The sequence below is a fragment of the Cetorhinus maximus genome, chromosome 20, assembly GCF_964194155.1.
Source record: "Cetorhinus maximus chromosome 20, sCetMax3.hap1.1, whole genome shotgun sequence".
Classification (NCBI taxonomy): Eukaryota; Metazoa; Chordata; class Chondrichthyes; order Lamniformes; family Cetorhinidae; genus Cetorhinus; species Cetorhinus maximus.
Window position 1 is genome coordinate 64596964 of NC_135898.1, and position 17853 is coordinate 64614816.

General features: G+C 45.5%; 1 protein-coding gene across 1 annotated transcript in view; it reads left to right on the top strand.

Annotated features, from left to right (window-relative positions):
* The window catches only part of fank1 (fibronectin type III and ankyrin repeat domains 1), a 72714-nt gene that overhangs the window by 43852 nt on the left and 11009 nt on the right, over positions 1-17853 (top strand). The window contains 4 exon segments of the mRNA XM_078565201.1: positions 1881-1962; positions 12086-12145; positions 15339-15443; positions 15701-15866. Of these exon segments, the coding sequence (XP_078421327.1) occupies positions 1881-1962; positions 12086-12145; positions 15339-15443; positions 15701-15866 (413 nt within the window).

Consider the following 17853-nt stretch of genomic DNA (forward strand, 5'->3'; position numbering starts at 1 on the left):
TCCTCCATCGTGCCTTGCAATTTGAGGAGTGCAGCGGACATCCCTTCCTGTTGTTCCTGAGCTTACCTTTACAGCTTCAGCAACTGAGACATGACCGAGTCTAGAGTCTCCTCATCTGACTTGGACTCAGCAGATTTCTGGTCTCCAGCAGACCTCCAGGTAGCGGACAACTGGGAAGTCCCTGCTTCCACCTGCTGTGGATCAGACAGTATGATGCACTCACCAGATTGTGACCCCAAGGCTACTCTAGAACTAGGTCCCACTGAGGTGTGTGTCTCTGTGCTGGTGCAGGGTGTGGCTGAGCACAGTGACAGGCCTTCAGTTAGGGTGTCCTTAGACTCTTCTTCCGAGGTGCCTTTGGGGCTTGAGACAAGGACCTGGCTCATGGAGCCCCTCAGCTGCTTCCCAGATGTGCCTGTGAAAGTAAGGAGAGATAATTCGTGCATGGCAGGGAACTGTGGAACAGGGGAACTGACTCACAGCATGGTTGTCTGATGGATGTTGCACTGCCGGATCCTCACTTGGTTGAGCACTGCCGACCTCACCCTCAGCTCGGGAATAATCCAGATCGTCCCCGGCCAGGTTGATGACTCTATTTTCAAAGTCTATGAGGGCCCTGATGTTGGGCACTCCTCCACCAGTCTGTGACCTCTCCCTCTTTGTGTGCCAACTTGTCCTGTATGAAGACAGCTGGAGTGAGTGTAAGCAGGACAACTGCCAGGCCAGATGTGAAGGATGCCTGACATGTGTGGGTGGTGGGTGGTGCCATGGTCGGGATGAGGACACTATCCGCAGGGCAGATGAAGCAGTGTGCGAGGGAGTGAATGGTGATATCCCTTGAACTGGCAGTGAGTGAGATCCCTGTGGATGTGTGATGGGTTTGTGAGTTGATAGTGATGAGAAGAGTGACTTACCCTGGCAGAATGGAAGAGATTATTCATCCTCTTGCAGTACTGGCTGGCTGTCCTCTTTTGCAGGGCATTGGCGCTGACCACAGCTGCCACCGCCTCCCATGCTGGATTGGTGACCTTGTTTGCTGGTCTTTGCCCAGAGTGGGGGTAGAAGGACTTCACCGCGGGCCCGCACTGCATCCAGTAGGCGCCCGAGGGAGGCGCTACTAAATTTGGAGGCAGCATGTTTCCTCCCTTTGGCAGCCATGACTTTGCAGCAGCTTCCGATCCCTTAGAGAGAGCTAGCTCGATGCAAGGGCGGCCTTTAAATATGGCGCCCGGATTATTGAAGGCCTGAGGTGATGGCAGGGCGGGTGAATCAGACGCTGCCCCGATATCGATCCGGCATGTTTCCTGTGAATGCATTGCTAATGAGGCGGGACGCATCGGGAATCAGATGACAGGGTGCAAAAACCTGATTTGTGGCTGGCGGGCCAAACGACTTTTTTCATACCCGCTACCGGATTTAGTCCAAATCTGGATGATTCCGCCCTTTATTTCTGTTGTTAAATACTAATAAGAAACATTTTAAGCATAGGGAGCGTTGATTTCCTTTGGGTAGCTGTTGATATCTTTTGGAAGTTAGGATAGGAATGTGTGAGTATTTTTAGGAATTCTCCAATTGGTAATATTTGATAAGCACTGACTTAAGGTTGATTTTGGGTCAGGGTGAAAGGAGCTTTATCATTTACCTAACCCATGCTACTGCCAACCTGTGAGTTCCTGTGCTAACACTGGAATTGACAGCGTCAACTGAGCTCGGAATCCCACTTCTTATACCCCTCTCAAGTCCCCCCTCCCATCTTGGATAAATTCTACTCTCCACAATTGTTATTTGGTACAGTAATAAATATTCAGCTGTGTTTATTTTTCTTTCGTGGTTGACATGTAGGCTTTTAACCTTTACTTTTTGTTACATTTTATGACTAGGGGAACCAGTGAACGGAAAACATCTGCACCATGCTATAATTAATAATGATGCAGAGGGAGTATGCCACATATTGCAGTCAGGGTAGGTGATACTGCTTATATTTGCTGACTGATTTCCAGCTCCTTGCAGCAGCATCATATTGATTCTCCTTTACTAATGCAGGCTTAGTATTTAATCTAGTGATTATGGTTGATAAAATTCAATTGTTTTACTCTGAATTTGATATGCTGTTCCCAAATAATTGTATTTATACATACATATACAATGGGCTACATTTCCCTTACATGCAGAAATTGCTCACAGGTACATCCATAATTTACCCTAGGAGCATCTTAATTTTCAGCACACAAATGCAAACCAATATGTCTAATTTCTACACTGACTAATACCTGTATTGTAGTCAGTGCAAGTGTGAAATCTAGAAAATTTAACATACAAAGGGTCTGGCTTGCCCCAACATACTCCAAATACTACTTGAGACAGGAATCCATTTAATTTTTTAGCATTGGCACACTCTTGGAACTAAAAATCTCTCTTGCCTGTTTTGAAGCAGGAGTCCAGTCAAAGACCATTTTGCGCATTACATTAACAAAACAATGTTAAAAAGATCAGTTAGAAGCTGGAATCCTACTGCTCAGGGCAGAAGCCTTTTTTAGCTGAGCAAATATCTCTTTATTGGCTACAGTGGTGGACAAACCATGAAATATGTAAATCCCAATTCAATAAAAGGTACGGTAGCTTATGTATATATTATGATTATGGTACCAGACTAGCAACGTAGCGGTCATGAGTTCAAATCCCATCATGGTGAGATGTGAAATTGAATTCAATTAATCTCATTTGTTGTCTGGCATTAGAAGAATAACTATGAAAGCTTCCATTTATCATTACATCTCAGTGAGCTAACTAGCACTCAGGAAAGAGAGCCTCTACCTCTACCTCTACCTGGCCTAGATAGCATTCTAATTCTGCACTATGACATAAGTAACTGTAGCATAGTCCACAGTTTAAGATATACACTACCTTAATATCCTTTGAGTTGATTCAGCAAGTCACCCATTTGTAAACAATTGCCATAAAGTTCAATAATAATATATAATCAGACTATCCATCAGCAACGATTTAAGAAGACTAAGATAACTTCAGCTCATTTGACCCTGCAAAGGCCTCTTCACTGAAAGCTGACAACGTTGGGAAGACTGCCCTATACACTAGCCAGCAGCATCCTGACCTAACTGTACTCGGAATCATACATATCAGCTAACATCCCGGACCCCTGAATATGTCCTGGCCTATCGGCAGAATTGAACCATCAGAGGCTGACAGCACAGAGTACTTGCAGTAATTATATTGACCTGTGCTTCCATGCAAAAAGAACACACTATGGCAATACTGCAATACTATAAAATACACAATATAGCAATAAACATGTTTTTACTCTTGTTGATTTCAAAGCTGCTCTCTATCATGCTGCAGTGTAGGGCAATGCAGAATCACAAAACTATAGCACTGTACTGTGTCCCATTCACGAAGCCAGTATATTAAAGATATTGGCCTAGAGCTTCCTGTCAATCTTCATTCAGGAAATAGTGAATCATGGTGCAATACTGTTTTCTGGAGCAAAAGATCAAAGAAATTCAGGCGTAAGTGACTTACACCTATTTTACAATATGCCCAAATTCTTATGATCTTTTAGCAACAAGACCTTTGCCCGGACTCTGCACAGCTCATTACCATTGTCCCATCCCCGTCAAAAAGAGTATACCTACAAATATCCTGTATTTATCCAGGCTCGAATGTGTATAAAATTGCATCTAGAATTTTAGCTGCATAGACTTCCTTTGAAATTAATCTGGAGATTCACAAAAGATTTCCCAGTCATGGAATTAAATTTGATGTTGTACTAGATTTACAAGTTTAATAAAAGATGTATCTAACAAATCAAAATATATTAAACAGCATTGTGGGGCATCCTTCTACCTCATAAGATGATGGTTTGTGCCGTAGTGGTCAACACTGTGTTAAGCATCGCCTAGTGTGGCTCAGAAGCCCCGCTCTGGCATGACAGGTCTCTGCCACGTTTACTCAGAGGGAGCCAGTGAGCTGAGAAGGTACACAATTTGCTGGCTTCTGTTTTCTCTGTGGCATCGGCTTGGTCACTTGAGCTATTTGTTTCTGTTCCTCTCTTCCAATGCCCTTCCAAACAGTCTGCCTCCAGAGGCCACAGCCATCAGCGACTGTCTTCCAGCTGTCAGTGTTATGTCCGCCATCTTCATATCTCACTTGAGGGTGTCCATGTAGTAGAGGTATGAACACCCAGGAGATCGTGACCCAGTGGCTAGTTCACCGCACTGAAGGTCTTTGGGTATACATCTTATGAATATGACTGAGCCAGTGCAGATGTCGTTAGGTTAGCAATGAGTGAATGCTGATCGACTTAGCACGCTCCAGGACCCCTGTATTGTTGACCTTATCCTGCCAAGAGACGCTGAGGATACATCTGAGATAGCGAAGTGGAAACTGTTCAGCCTTTTCTCCTGCGTAACATGTGTTGTCCAGTACTCACTACTTTAGAGGAGTAATCTGAGGAAGCAGGCTTGGTATACTTGCAGTTTGGTTTTCTCAGTCAGGTCGCTGTTGTTCCACACTCTTACTCAGTTTGGACAAGTTTCTGCAGCTTTTGTGATGCATGTGTTGATTGCAGCATCAAGTGATAGATTGCTGGTGTATGTAGAGCCTAGGAATGTGAAGCTATCAACAACCTCCAGCATCACATTTATCTTTTTGATGCAGATGGTCAAACCAAACTCTTTACAGGAGTGAGAGAATCCGTCCATTTGCCACTGAAGATGTTCCTCGGCATGGAATGCTAGTGCGGCATCGTCAGTCTAGAGCAACTCTCCGATGAGGACTTGGAGCACCATTGTCTTGGATCTCAGGCGAGCAAGATTGAACAGCTTTCCGTCAGTTCTGGTATGTAAATAGACACTCACTGTAGATGACCTGAAGGCATATGAGAGGAGCAAAGAGAAGAATGTGCCAAAGAATGTCAGTGCCAGCACAAGACCCTGTTTGACTTCACCTTGGATCTCAAAGGGTTCTGATGTTGCACCGTCATAGCTGACTTTACCCATCATGGAAAGAGGAGGTCACATTGAGCAGCTTCAGCAGGCAGCTAACTTTCTCCAGCAGCTTAAATAAACCGCCTCTGTTCACATGGTTGAATGCCTTGGTGAGATCGGTGAAGGCAATATATACTAGTTGCCTTTGTTCACGACATTTCTTTTGCAGCTGCCGGACTGAAGATCTTGTCAATTGTAGATCTTCCAGTTCTAAAACCACACTGGGATTTGAGGTAGATGTGTTCAGCCAAGATGTACAGTCTGACAAAGGCAATACAGGCAAATATTTTTACCATGCTGCTCAGCAGGGAGATGCCTCGATCGTGGTTGCAATCACTGCAGGCACTCTTGATCTTATGCAGGATCACAATCTTTGCATCATGAATATTCTGGGGTGCTGCCCCTGCTCTCCAACAGAGATAGGGAAGTTTGTGCAGATGCAGCAGGAGTGGTGTTTCCCATGCTTGGTGGGTTCAGGCGGTATAACATCAGCACCTGGAATGAATGAATGTCACTGTAGTGCCAGAGAGAGAGAGATGACTCGTGGTGAGTTTAACCTGAGGGTCACAACACCTCAGGCTAGGGGTGAGGTTGAGAAAGCGGTACGGGAATTGAACCTGCAACTGTTGGTGCCACTCTGCATCACAAACCAGCTGTCCAGCCAACTGAGCAAACCGACCCCCCAATCTGTGCCCATAGCTAGCGGGTCAGTAGCTTTGCTGATCTCCACTGTGGGTTTGATATCCAGCTCTGCTACGGCAGGCAGGCTTTCTCTGGTGTCTACAGCTTCTTTGGTGACAGTGTCAAACAAAGAGAAGGTTGAATTGTGTGTGTGATTAAATGGTTGCAAAAGAATTAGTGCAGGGCAGAAAGTGGCAGCACCAGAGTTTTCTGTTGAGGGAGAGAACAATTAGAATTCACCCTCAGGCACGCTGGGGTCAGACTCAGAGGATGATACTTGGTGACACACATAAAAACAGGACATTTGAAGAAAAATGAAAACAATGGTTGTGATCTGCAAGGATAAGATTTAGGTTTGACCTTGATACAATTGAACATTGTGGGTTTAATGAAGAAACATTGGCTGGAATTTTCCCACCCCGCCCAGGGAAGGTTTTGTGGCGGGCAGGCGGGCGGGAGCGGAGAATCCAGCGGGAGGCAAAAAATCGGAAACCCGCAGTCGTAAGAACAGGTCTCAATTCGCCCGACGGTGTGTTCATGGTGGGTCGGTGATCCCGCTGACTAGTGGCGCGAACGCAATTTGCATTCATTACCATGTCATGAATGCTCATTAGAACAGCTGCTTGCCGGAATCTTGCCACACCTTCCAATCTTCTGACACGCCAGCGGGACATTGCATCAGCCTCAAACCCATTTGGAAAGGGGTGGCGTGCAGAAATCGGACCTCAGTTCGCTGGTCACTTCAAGGTGAGTGGACAGTATCTGCCATAGCGCTGTGCTGGTCTTGTTGCGATGAACACCACTCTGTTGGAGTTGTAGGGTTGGTCTGCTCCCTCTCTTTGCTTTAATTGTCCTGAGGAACACCGCTGTGCTGTGGTACTCATGCAGGCCCCCACTTTCAGAGACCAGCACTTCAAACCGGGGTGGGCTGTTAGGCACGGGGTTGGGCTGACAAACACGATGGGGGCAATGGGGAGGGAAGGCTGTGGAATCGCAGTGAGAGGGAAGGGTGAATGCTATGGGGGCATTTCTGGGGTCGCCCTCTAACCTCTTGTTTCCGCAGGAGTGAGCAGGAGTCTGCTTAGAGAGAAAGGAGGAAGACCTCCTTGCGATGAAAGCCACTGAAAGCCAATGGCTTCATTAGCCATTGTTAAACTGTTAAAGGGCTACTCAAGACTCAGTGGCTTCACATCACAATCTCTGTATCTCAAGAGTAACACGTAGGAATGTATAATTTGGGAATGCAGGCAATAGTGAAGGAGGCACTGTTGTATCATATATGGTATTCCATCAATCAAGGTCTGTCACGTGTTCACCAGATTCGACACTCCTAATGGGCCAAAGGGCATCCACTCATTGACATGATTGGTTATTAAAATGCCACATCAGAGATTGGAGCACAGAGCTAGGTCGGGTCACTCATCTCAATGAAACTTTAGCATCCCACGCAGGGCTCAAGATGTTACATATCTGCGATGCCACCTTGGTCACCTCGTGTGCGCTAGTGCCTCAGCCACCCATGCAAATAGGGCAGGAAAAACTATGGACCCTTACAGTCTCCAAACATGTCATCTTCTGAGCTTTGCTTTCTTGCCGCTTGAATCATTAATATCTTCAATGTTTCCTTTCAGAGAGAAGGCAAAATCAGATATGGATCCAGGGCTCAATGCTGCCTTTGTCAGGGTCCTAATGCAATGGAGGAGGTGAAGGAGGGAGAGGCGACTCTGCACGCAGCACCAGCAGGAGGGACATGGTCAAATGGAGCCAGAGCCTGAGCAGGAGGGTCAGGAGGAGGGACCCAGGTAACGGAGGTGACTCACCAGACCTAGAGTTTATCGTCCAAGAGTCTCCTATTTATAAATGATTGAGAGGCAATGCTGTGCATTTATGCACTTGGATCTGGTACATCACATATGCCTCTTTCTTCAGTAAGACCTGAAATCACATGGAGTTGGAGGGTATCCCCTGCTAGTGGCTTTGAAGGTGACCGCAGTGCTCAATTTCTTGGCCTCTGGTTCTTTCCAAGGATCAACAGGCGACCCGTGCAGACCTCTCAGTCCACAACACATCGATGCATAAAGGTCACAGATGTCCTTTACAGGAAGGCCCATCATTATGTCAGGTTTGTTCTGGATGAAGATAGCCAAGCTGGGAGATTCCCCAGCTTCACCACCATCTCAGGTTTCCCAAAAGTGCAGGGTGCAATAGACTGCACCCATGTGGCTATACAGGCTCCATGGCAGCAGGTCCTAATGTTTATAAACCGCAAGGGCTATCATTCCATCAATGTACAACTGGTGTGTGATCACTGGAAGCACATACTGCACATTTGTGCACAGTACCCTGGGAGTTGCCATGACTCCTACATCCTGAGTCACTCCCAGATGCCTGAGATTCCCGAGGGTCCATTATGTCTGCGGGAATGGCTGCTTGGGGATAAGGGATGCCTACTGAAATGCTGGCTGATGATACTAGGGCGTCGCCCTCAGAGTCGTTCCAAGGAGAGGTACAATGCTGCTCACAGCTCCACACGCTCCCTTAAAGAGCAGACCATAGTGCTCCTGAAGGTGTGTTTCAGATGCTTGGACCGCTCAGGTGGCTCACTACAATACACTTCCAACAGGGTTTCCCGCATCATCGCAGTGTGTTGCGCCCTTCACAATCTGGCTATGCAAAGAGATGATCCCCTACCAGAGGATGACCTGGAGGAGGATGAGAGCTCATTGGAGGATGAAGATCTGGAGGCTCAAGAACCTCAGGAAGCTGCTGAGGGTCAGTGTGAGCGCGATCGCGCCGTGGAGGAAGGAAGACGTGGGAGTCGTGCTCGTGATACGTTAACCACTGACAGGCTCCAGGAAGAGTAAAGTCAAGTGAGGGAAATATGGCCAAATCTCTCCTAGGCCTCAATGCCATTTTCTTTTAGCTGAGGGGATGTCCACCCACTCGCAGCAAGAACGAGTCCTGCATTCACACTTGTGCGTTCCCGCCTCATAAATCACCAGGCCATGATCTTTGCTTTGGTCTGTGGGGTCCTATGAGTGAGCTCACTCTGGGAACAGAGAGTCCACTTAGGAACAAGAGAGATGCAAGAGAAGACTTGAAGCCTTCGCCGCCATCTAATGATGCAAACACTGCTGTGACTGAGACGTCGACATCCCGAGGGATCTCCTCCTCCCCTGCATGTCTTTCCATCTGCCACTACCACTGAGGAAACACAAATGCTGCTGGAATATCAATGCTGATGAGCTGCCCTCATTCACTGGTGTTCTTTCAAGAAACACGGTTAGAAACGCTTACATCATACACTTCCAATAAAGATTTAAACACATCTCCCTGACATCACACAAGAGGTAAGGAGACTAGTTCAACTGAGGTTGACATCACAGGAATATGTACCTCATAGTGGGGCGCTATTACCGACTGGGAGGGAGGCTAAGCTTCGAAATAAGATTCCAAAGTACAAAATCACGCCTTCAGTTGCCATAACCATCAAATGTATTCACAAAAGTGCAATTTATTTACATGTCTAGCATACCCGTGACCCAAGTTGCTGAGAGTTTGTTCCCCCTTGTGGGAGAGTCTAGGACCAGAGGGCATAATCTCAGAGTAAGGGGTCATCCATTTAAGTTAGAGATGAGGAAGAATTTCTTCTCTCAAGAGGGTAGTGAATCTGTGGAATTCTTTACCGCAGAGGGCTGTAGAGGCTGGGTCGTTAAGTATATTCAAGGCGGAGATAGACAGATTTTTAGTCAGTAAGGGAATCAAGGGCTATGGGGAAAAGGCAGGAAAGTGGAGTTGAGGATTATCAGATCAGCCATGATATCATTGAATGGCGGAGCAGACTCGATGGGCCAAATGGCCTACTTCTGCTCCTACGTCTTATGATCTTATGTAAACGTGACATCAAATTTTCTTAACATTCCTAACTCTACCACCAAGCCTGGGTGCAGCCCCAACATCCGCAGCAGAGGTGGAGACAGCCTGCTGACTGTTCTGTCCTGATGTCTGTGATGCCTTTGGCGGATGTCCTCTGGTGGCCTAGAGGACCCTGGCCTGATAAGGGTCACTTGCTCAGGGCGGAAGCGCCCTCAGCAGCCTGAGAAGCTGGAGTGGATGGAGTCACAGGCAGACAGGGCTGTGAGTGGTTGCACACCCTTGGAATGTCCTGAGAGGAGGCTCCTGGGGTATGCGGCTGACACTCAATCTCTCTGTGGGTGCCCGAGGGCCCCACCCTGACTCCTGCAAAAGATGGTGCACCCGGAGGGAGGTCAAGGGACCTCGTCCCCATGTTGCCTACATCTTGATGGTGCCCACCGGGGCGTGTGGCCATGGAGTGCAGGGCCGAGTGCAAATCCGGCAAGGCTTGCTGGACCAAGGTGTCCATGGTGGTCACCAGCCTTCCCATAGTGACCCCGAGGTGCTCGCATATCAGAGCCTTGACATCAGACAGAACGTGGACGGACTCCTCTATCGTTCACTCTAATCTGCTGAGTGACTGCCGAATCTCTGCCTGATGTTCCGCTGCCTGTCATTGCATTTCCAGCATCGAGTTGGCAGCCACTTCCAGAGACTCATCATCCGACTCGGACTGAGCGGGTGGCTGGTCTCCAGCAGCCCTGTGAGTGCTGGACCTTAGGCCGTCCCTGCCTTCGACTGCTGCGAGGATGTGTCAGTGAAGTGTTCCCCAGAAAGTGAGCTGGAGCCTAATCTACAGCTGTGCCCCACCGACGGGTGTGTCTCTGAGCTGGTGGAGGGTGTGTGTGAGTGCCATGTCAGTTCTTCCGAGTTTCCTCCTCGGATGAATTCTGTGGGCTCGCACTGGTGCTGGACTGGCTTGGGGGCCTCGATCTGCCGGTGCCTAGAAAATAGAAAATAGAGTTTTGGTTAAGGAGCATGAGCTAGATAAGACTGCATATGACTCACTGTGATTGTCAGGATTTGATGAGGTGATGGAGCTGTGATCTGTGCTGGGTTGCTGGGAGAGGTCGATCTGCCCTTCCCCACAGGACCGATCCCTGTCCTCCCCAGCCAGCTTGGCTGCAGCCTCCTCGAATTCACTGAGGGTGGCTGTCCCTCCCCTGCTCTGCGCTCTCTCTGACCTGTTGTGCGTCAGCTTGGCCTGTTTGAAGAAGAAAAATAGGCATGTGATGAGAAGCGATGGAGCAGAGGTTGGTTGAGATGCATGTCCCCTGTGTGTGGTGAGCCCTCCCCAGAAGGGCCAGAGGATGGAGTGTGAGCAACAGGATAGATGGGGCGGTGGTGATGTGAAAGTCTCGGTGAGAGAATGAGTGTTGATATATGTCCCCCGCTAATGGTTGCATGAGACCCCTGAAGAGAGTAGCTGTTGGAGTACATGATACCATGATGAGAGTTTGATATTGGAGGGAGTTGAAGGATGACTTACCCTGGTGAAGCAGATGAGGTCAGTCATCGTCTTCCTGCACTGGATGGCGTTTCGGGTGTGGATGCCAGCTGCACTCACCTGATCTGTGACAGCCTCCCAGGATGGGGTGGTGAGGCTGCTGTGCTTTCTGCAGCCATCCCTGCGATAGGGCACATGCCTTTGCGCCTGTACCCCTCTGATCAAAGGCTGGAGGGCCTGGTGTGTGAAGCGGAATGCTGCCTTCTGCAAGCTCTCGACCTTCCTCTTCTGGCTGCCAGACATCTCTGGTGGGTTGTGGAAAGAGTGAGATTGTGTGTTGGACTGTCCTTTAAAAATGGCACCCAGACCTGCGAATGCCAGCTGATGGCAGCCACACGAATCAACTCCAGACCCACCAGGCGATTCGGACCGATGCGCTCATTTGCATAATTAATGAGGCTCCAAGCGCAGAAACAGGATGGAGTTCCTGCCATTCGGGACAGCGGGGTGGGCGCTGCCAAAACCACCCGCCACCCGCTCAATTATGGAAAATTCCGCCCATTAGTACTGAGTTTTATATATTGGTGTTAAATGAGTTTAGGACTATCAACTTTCACTCTTTTACAAAAGAAACAACGTTAAATATAAGACACAACAGTGTGTATTCAAAGAACTCCAATTATATATTGACCAGTAACCAGTTATATGACAACTGTTTTTGGAAAACTCAAATGATAACCTGAATTCTAAATTATTTGTAAACTCAAGTACTTCATAAAAATTAACATCTAAGGAAACCATTTGTCCCAGCACCAATCTGCCCTTTTTTGTATTTTTTAATATATGAGTTTTCTTTATCTTGTACCTTTTCTGAAAGTTAGATGTGGTTCCATGGGTGTCAGCAGCCCACCGATCCGCTCATTCTTCATGTGTGGGCATGAAGTGCCAACAGGATATTTAAAATTTAAAAGAGACTTTCTGCCATTAGTATGAAAATTTCAAAAGAATTTAATTGTGAACCTACTTGTTACTCTTTCAGAAATGTGAAGGTGGATATTCTTGATCCACTTATTTTAGCTGCTCAGGAATGATACCAAAGGTACTCATTTGTCCAATGGATACAAAATCCTTTAGTGGTTCAATGATAAAATGCTGGCTTTAATTTCCTGTGGTTTTTGAATTTCCATGTTTATATGTCAATATGTACATTTCCGGAGTCTTATGTTTGAAATCCCAGAAATTTCCTGCAGCCTTTACCAACATATCATTAGATTGCCAATGACAAATTCCACATCAAACTAAGTAAAAAGGAAAAAAAAAACTATGGATAACAGCGACTTAAAATAAATACAGAAAATGGTGGTAATATTGTTACTTCTATTGTAGCTTCTTACACCCAAACTATTAGGTTGAGTTTTATCTTTTCTGATACTAAGAGATCAGTGTTGATTTCCGACATTTCTATTATTTAACTGCCTAATTTCTATTCTGTTAGCCTGTTGAATTCAATATTTGAATCCATGATTTTAGAATTTATCCTAGGTGTCTCAGTCATATGGCTGTTTCTTGGTAGTCCAGAAATAGGCAGCTTGCACAGTTTAAGGATCTGTCTACATTTTAGCCACAGCCTTGTTGTGAGATCTATTCGTGAGGATTCCTATATTTTAAAAATTATAGTTTGTAAAAATGTGCAGTGTAAAAGAAATAATTTAAAGCATCCTTCAACATTCATGCTTGTTTCTGTGTGGTCCCTATCTCAATCTATCACACCAAGTCAGCCACATGATGGCTTACTGATGGTTTTAGAAAGATTTCAGATGGCGAGCCAACTCAAACAATACTGGAAGGTAAAATTTCTCTTAGGATTTAAACTCTGCAGATGAAAATTATATCAACTGCCCCCTAGGCTATGCAGCGCATGTAGAAAACCAGATGGTGCAAAGTTGATTTGTGGGGAAAGAAAAGGTAGAAAACATCAATAGATGTGAAATAGTATGTAAGGTAAGTAGGTCACCAATGTTTTGAGAACAGAATTTTAGGGAATTAGTCATTAGCCAAGCCCTCAACACATTAGTAACTGTGTGCAGAAGAGAAAAAAGGAGGATTCAAAATACCATTCTTTGTATTAGGCATTTGGAATACGTGATAACACCAGAACTCCCAACAGTCTATCTGTTATGGCTGTTGATACACAGCGTTTAGAAAATGGTTCTTTAAAAAAAAATATTAAAATTGTAATTGTTTAATAATTGAACTTTTATTTGTGGTACTAACTCAGTACATTATCTAGACATTTAGATATAATACCCCATTTGGGACGGTCACCAAGGCAACTCACTTACAAATTAGCCATTTGTGAATTCTGGATCTGGGACACTTGTGGGAAAAATTATCTCTTTGACAGCCCCACTATTTATTATGAATAAACACATATGAAGAAAGGGACTGGGAAAACTGGAGCTGTATATTTCTGTTGTCTCAGCAGTCACAGGTCAGAGTTTTATATTACAGTGATACTGTATCTTGCAGTTCAGCTAAAATCTGATCTTCAAAATGGAAAATGTTTGAGTTGATTTATTTGTTCCATATGAAACCACAACAGTTTACAGGTGGGTGATCTCGAGACAGTAAGTTAATCATAACCTGAAAAGCTTGCTATCTGCACATTTACAATCACATTTATGCTTCATACTTCACTAAGTTTGATGTCATAAAGGCTTTATAGCCATCTATTTAAATATTGAACAATTTATACCTACACTCATTTATGTTTCTCTGAAACATTTCTGCAAATATTTACAATGCATACAATGAGGAAATCACAGACACCAGGAACATCAATAGTTTATGTTCTGCTTTACTACATGTGTAATGTGCAAATATTGGCAGACATAGCCACTAAATTATGCTTATGTATAATTTAATGTTTGTGAGCTTCATTTCCCTCGTACAAAGTAACCTTGCCCCGAGGGAAAGGTGATGATGGCTAATATTGAAGTGACTGCTTATAAACATACATCTTTGCAGGATTGTTAGGGAACATACTTTAAAAATTAGGGAGCTCCCATTTATGACTGAGATGAGGAGAAATCTTTTCTCTCAGGGCGACATTAGTTGGCAGAATTCTCTTCCTCAGAGAGCAGTGGAGGCTGAGTTAATGGATATACTCAAGGCTGAGTTAGCTAGATTTTTGATCGACAAGGGAGTCAAGAATTATGGGGAACAGGCAGGAAAGTGGTGTTGAGGCCACAATCAGATCAGCCATGATCTTTTTACAGGGTGGACAGACTTGAGGGGCCAAATGGTCTACTCCTGATTCTTGAATTCTTGTGAAATCATAACAAAGTTTTTAGCAAAATCAATGGAATCCTGTCAAGACAGAACAGAATGAGAAAGGACATGTGGATGATTCAGGAAAATGGAAACGACAAGAATGAAATAGGATGGAACAACATTGCAGAATAGTACAGAGAAAGATGAGATGTGATGGTAAAAGCCTGGGTGCAAAAGGATAGCCTAAAATGTATAACATTTAAAAAAAAATAGAATATGGGCGTCACTTGCAAGGCTACAGTTACTGCTATTTCCAAACTGACCTTAATAAAGTAGTAGAGAGCCACCTTCTTGAACTGCTGTCATCGTGTGGTGAAGGTACTCCCACAATACTGTTAGGTTAAGACATTGGCCGGGATTTTCCGACCCTGTCATGGCGTGAGCCGCCGTGGGAGATTCGATGGCCCAGCCAAATGTAGGACCAGACAATCCCAGTGGTGGGCGGGGCCCGAAAGTCCCACCTGTTGACTCAGCATTGATGAAGGGATGGTGATGTATGTTCAAGTCAAGGTTATGGGTGACTTGGAGGGAAACATGGAGATGATGGTGTTCTCATGCTGGTAGATGACGTGGTTTTAGGAATACTTTCAGAGAAGCCTTAGTGAGTTGCTGCAGTGCATCTAGTAGATAGTTCACACTGCAGCCATAATGCGCTGATGCTGCAGGGAGTGGATATTTAAGATGGTGGATGGGCTGCTGATTGGAGCAAAGTGCTTTGCCCTGGTTGGTGTGTGGGCTGAACTGGGATGAGATTGGATATGGCTGATTAGGAGGGGCAAGATGAAATAAGAGAGGGTAGGTACCCTGCAAATTGGAAAAGGGTTGCAATGTAAAAGAAACAAATACTAGGACTTGAATTTTCAGGATGGCGGGGGCTCAGCTGACACCGGCAGGCCCAGTGCCATTTTACGCTCTAATGAGCACTGATGGGCATAAGGTGGGCTTCCGCCCGTCACTAGGAGGAAATCCCACCTTGGACACCTGCCAGCCAATCAGATTGGCCAGAAGCTCTCCAGTCCCTGGAGAGCTGATGCTAATCAGAAGAATGGCAGCGGTAACGACAGGTAAGATGAAACAATGAATAAAGCAAATGGGAGAAGGGCATCAGAGAGATTGTTTGACAACCTGGTTCAATCTAGTGATAAAGGAAATTCTGCTGGTGTTGAATCATATGTAAGAATATGGCTTTAATCTTCAAAACTAATTTTAAATACAGAGTTTTCAATTTACTGTTTCTAAAGTGTGGGGAATACTAGAAAGGGAAGGAAATCATATGTGACATTTTTTTTTAGGCAATACACACACCCTTCTCATGTTACAGCTTAACGCTAGCCTGTTTTGCTGGGCACCTGGATGTTGTTAAATGTCTTCGGAGATTTGGAGCTACATGGGAATCCCGAGACAATGGGGGTTCATCTGCCATGCACTGGGCTACAGATGGGGAACACCTCAATGTGATTGAGTGGATGATCAAAGATGGTTGCAAGGTATGTAATTTATTAACTAGAAAGCTTTATAAATGTTAAACAACTGGAACCATTAAAAGTCCTAATTTGTTCCACATGTTTTTGCTATGTGATTTTCCTATAAAAGTGGCAGTTCTCATTTAAGATTTTAAAGGTGCCATCAAAACAGGCCAAATTAAAAGAGCCTGAAGGGGAGTCTTTTGCTGGGGTCATAGAGAAGCATTGAGTTGGTGGAGACTTCAGAGAGTTTCTTTCAAAGTTATGATGTACGTGAGCTGGGAATAGTTGATACTCTGACCAGTTGATAAAAAATAAAATAAAGTTTTGCTCTCCAGCACTGACATCCCTCACTTTAGGGACATAATAGGCTGGATTTTCGACTCAGAGGCAGGAAACAGGAGCCAGGTTTGCTTTTGTGTCAGTGTGAAATTGACTAAAGTTCAGATTTCCAGAGCAGTGAACCCTTAATTGATGTGGAGGCTGGCTTCCAGTCCAAATAGATCCAGTGGCAGCCGGAATGGAGGTGGGTCAGATGAAATGTGGGACTCAGTTATACGGCCATTACAGCCATTGCTCAGGCTACTGGTTGCCTGGAGAGAGTTTGGGCAGGATTTTCACTACCGAGGCAGGTACGGTAGGTTGGAAAATTTCCTGACTCACTGTTCTCACCCAAAATGTTGCGATCTTTGTTCCAGGGTGGCTGGGGAGGCAGGGGTGCAGGATGGAGTTGGGTCCACCAACTCCAGAAGCAGAGTGTAGGTGGTCACTGGAGTGGCTGAGTGCCTGCTTTGGTTCTCTGGGATTTCGTCCCAGTTGTATTGAAGGTTGTTAGTCCCCCACTCCTCATACCCCTTCATTGCCCCATCCACTCCCCATGCCACCTCCATGCCCTCCTTGTCAACTCTTGCCAATTCAGGCCCTGACCCACGGCTCCGTATGCCAAATCATGGCCCTTGCATGCCCATTCCCCCAGTGTACACGAAGTATAGAATCAATGAGCCATGTAGTAACCATGGCATGTGTGGAACTGCTCAGAAAAAAAATCCACCCATTCACAAATCTGCTTTTGAAAAAAAAACTGCTGTTCCTACAACCCAATAAAAGTATCAATAACAGGGGCTTTAAGCACTTCACACCTCTTAATCTTGTGTAAATAAACATTGGGACATTGATAAAATAGATCACAGAAATAACTTATTATAACCATTTAAAGATGTCAATCAAGAAAAGTCAACAGGTCTCTCCAGTTTTCAAAACAGAAATCCCTGCTGAAATAATCTTTATATGAAGCTGGGCTCTTGACCAATCATGTGTAATGAGGCCATCTGATTCTACTGAAAGAGTTCTTTCAACTGTCCTCCCTCCTATGCAGGTTCATCTTCATCTTCAAGGGCCATGATCTTTGAGGGTGCAGCACCCATTTCCAGTTACATGCTTCCTGGTGCTCAGGTGGGAGTCTGAACAGCCTTACCCACTGCTCCAATGCCCATGCATTGCCAGAAGGGTGATCACCCCCTGAAATGGATAAGTTCTTAATTTTGACTCCTACCCTGACCTGTGAAGAGCTGCTGCAAATTTCACTTCAAAGGAGTAAGTTCTTTTACCCAATGATCAGAATTAACACTGACATTCACAAACATTTCTGATCTCCCTGACTCGGCACTGTCCTGTTTCATGCCTACCTACAGCTGTTCTGAAGCAAGCAGCTCCTAAACGCTGGCTGCCTCCAGCAACTTCAAAAGACTTCAAGAAGACAGGCTTTGAAAAAGCCCTTCACCAGCTTCATTATCCCCAATAGAAGTGCAGGTGAGTTAGCAGGCCCACAGCACCCGCCCCCCACCCCACCCTCATGAAGATTGCTGACGTCACGAAAATCTGACCCAAGAGGTTATATAATCCCAAAAATCCAAACAATGGTTCAAAAGTATTCAATTTAGCCCAATTTTATTTACCCAAAATATTCACTGTTTGCACAAGGGGATTCACTTGGGTATTTTATAATCAGTGT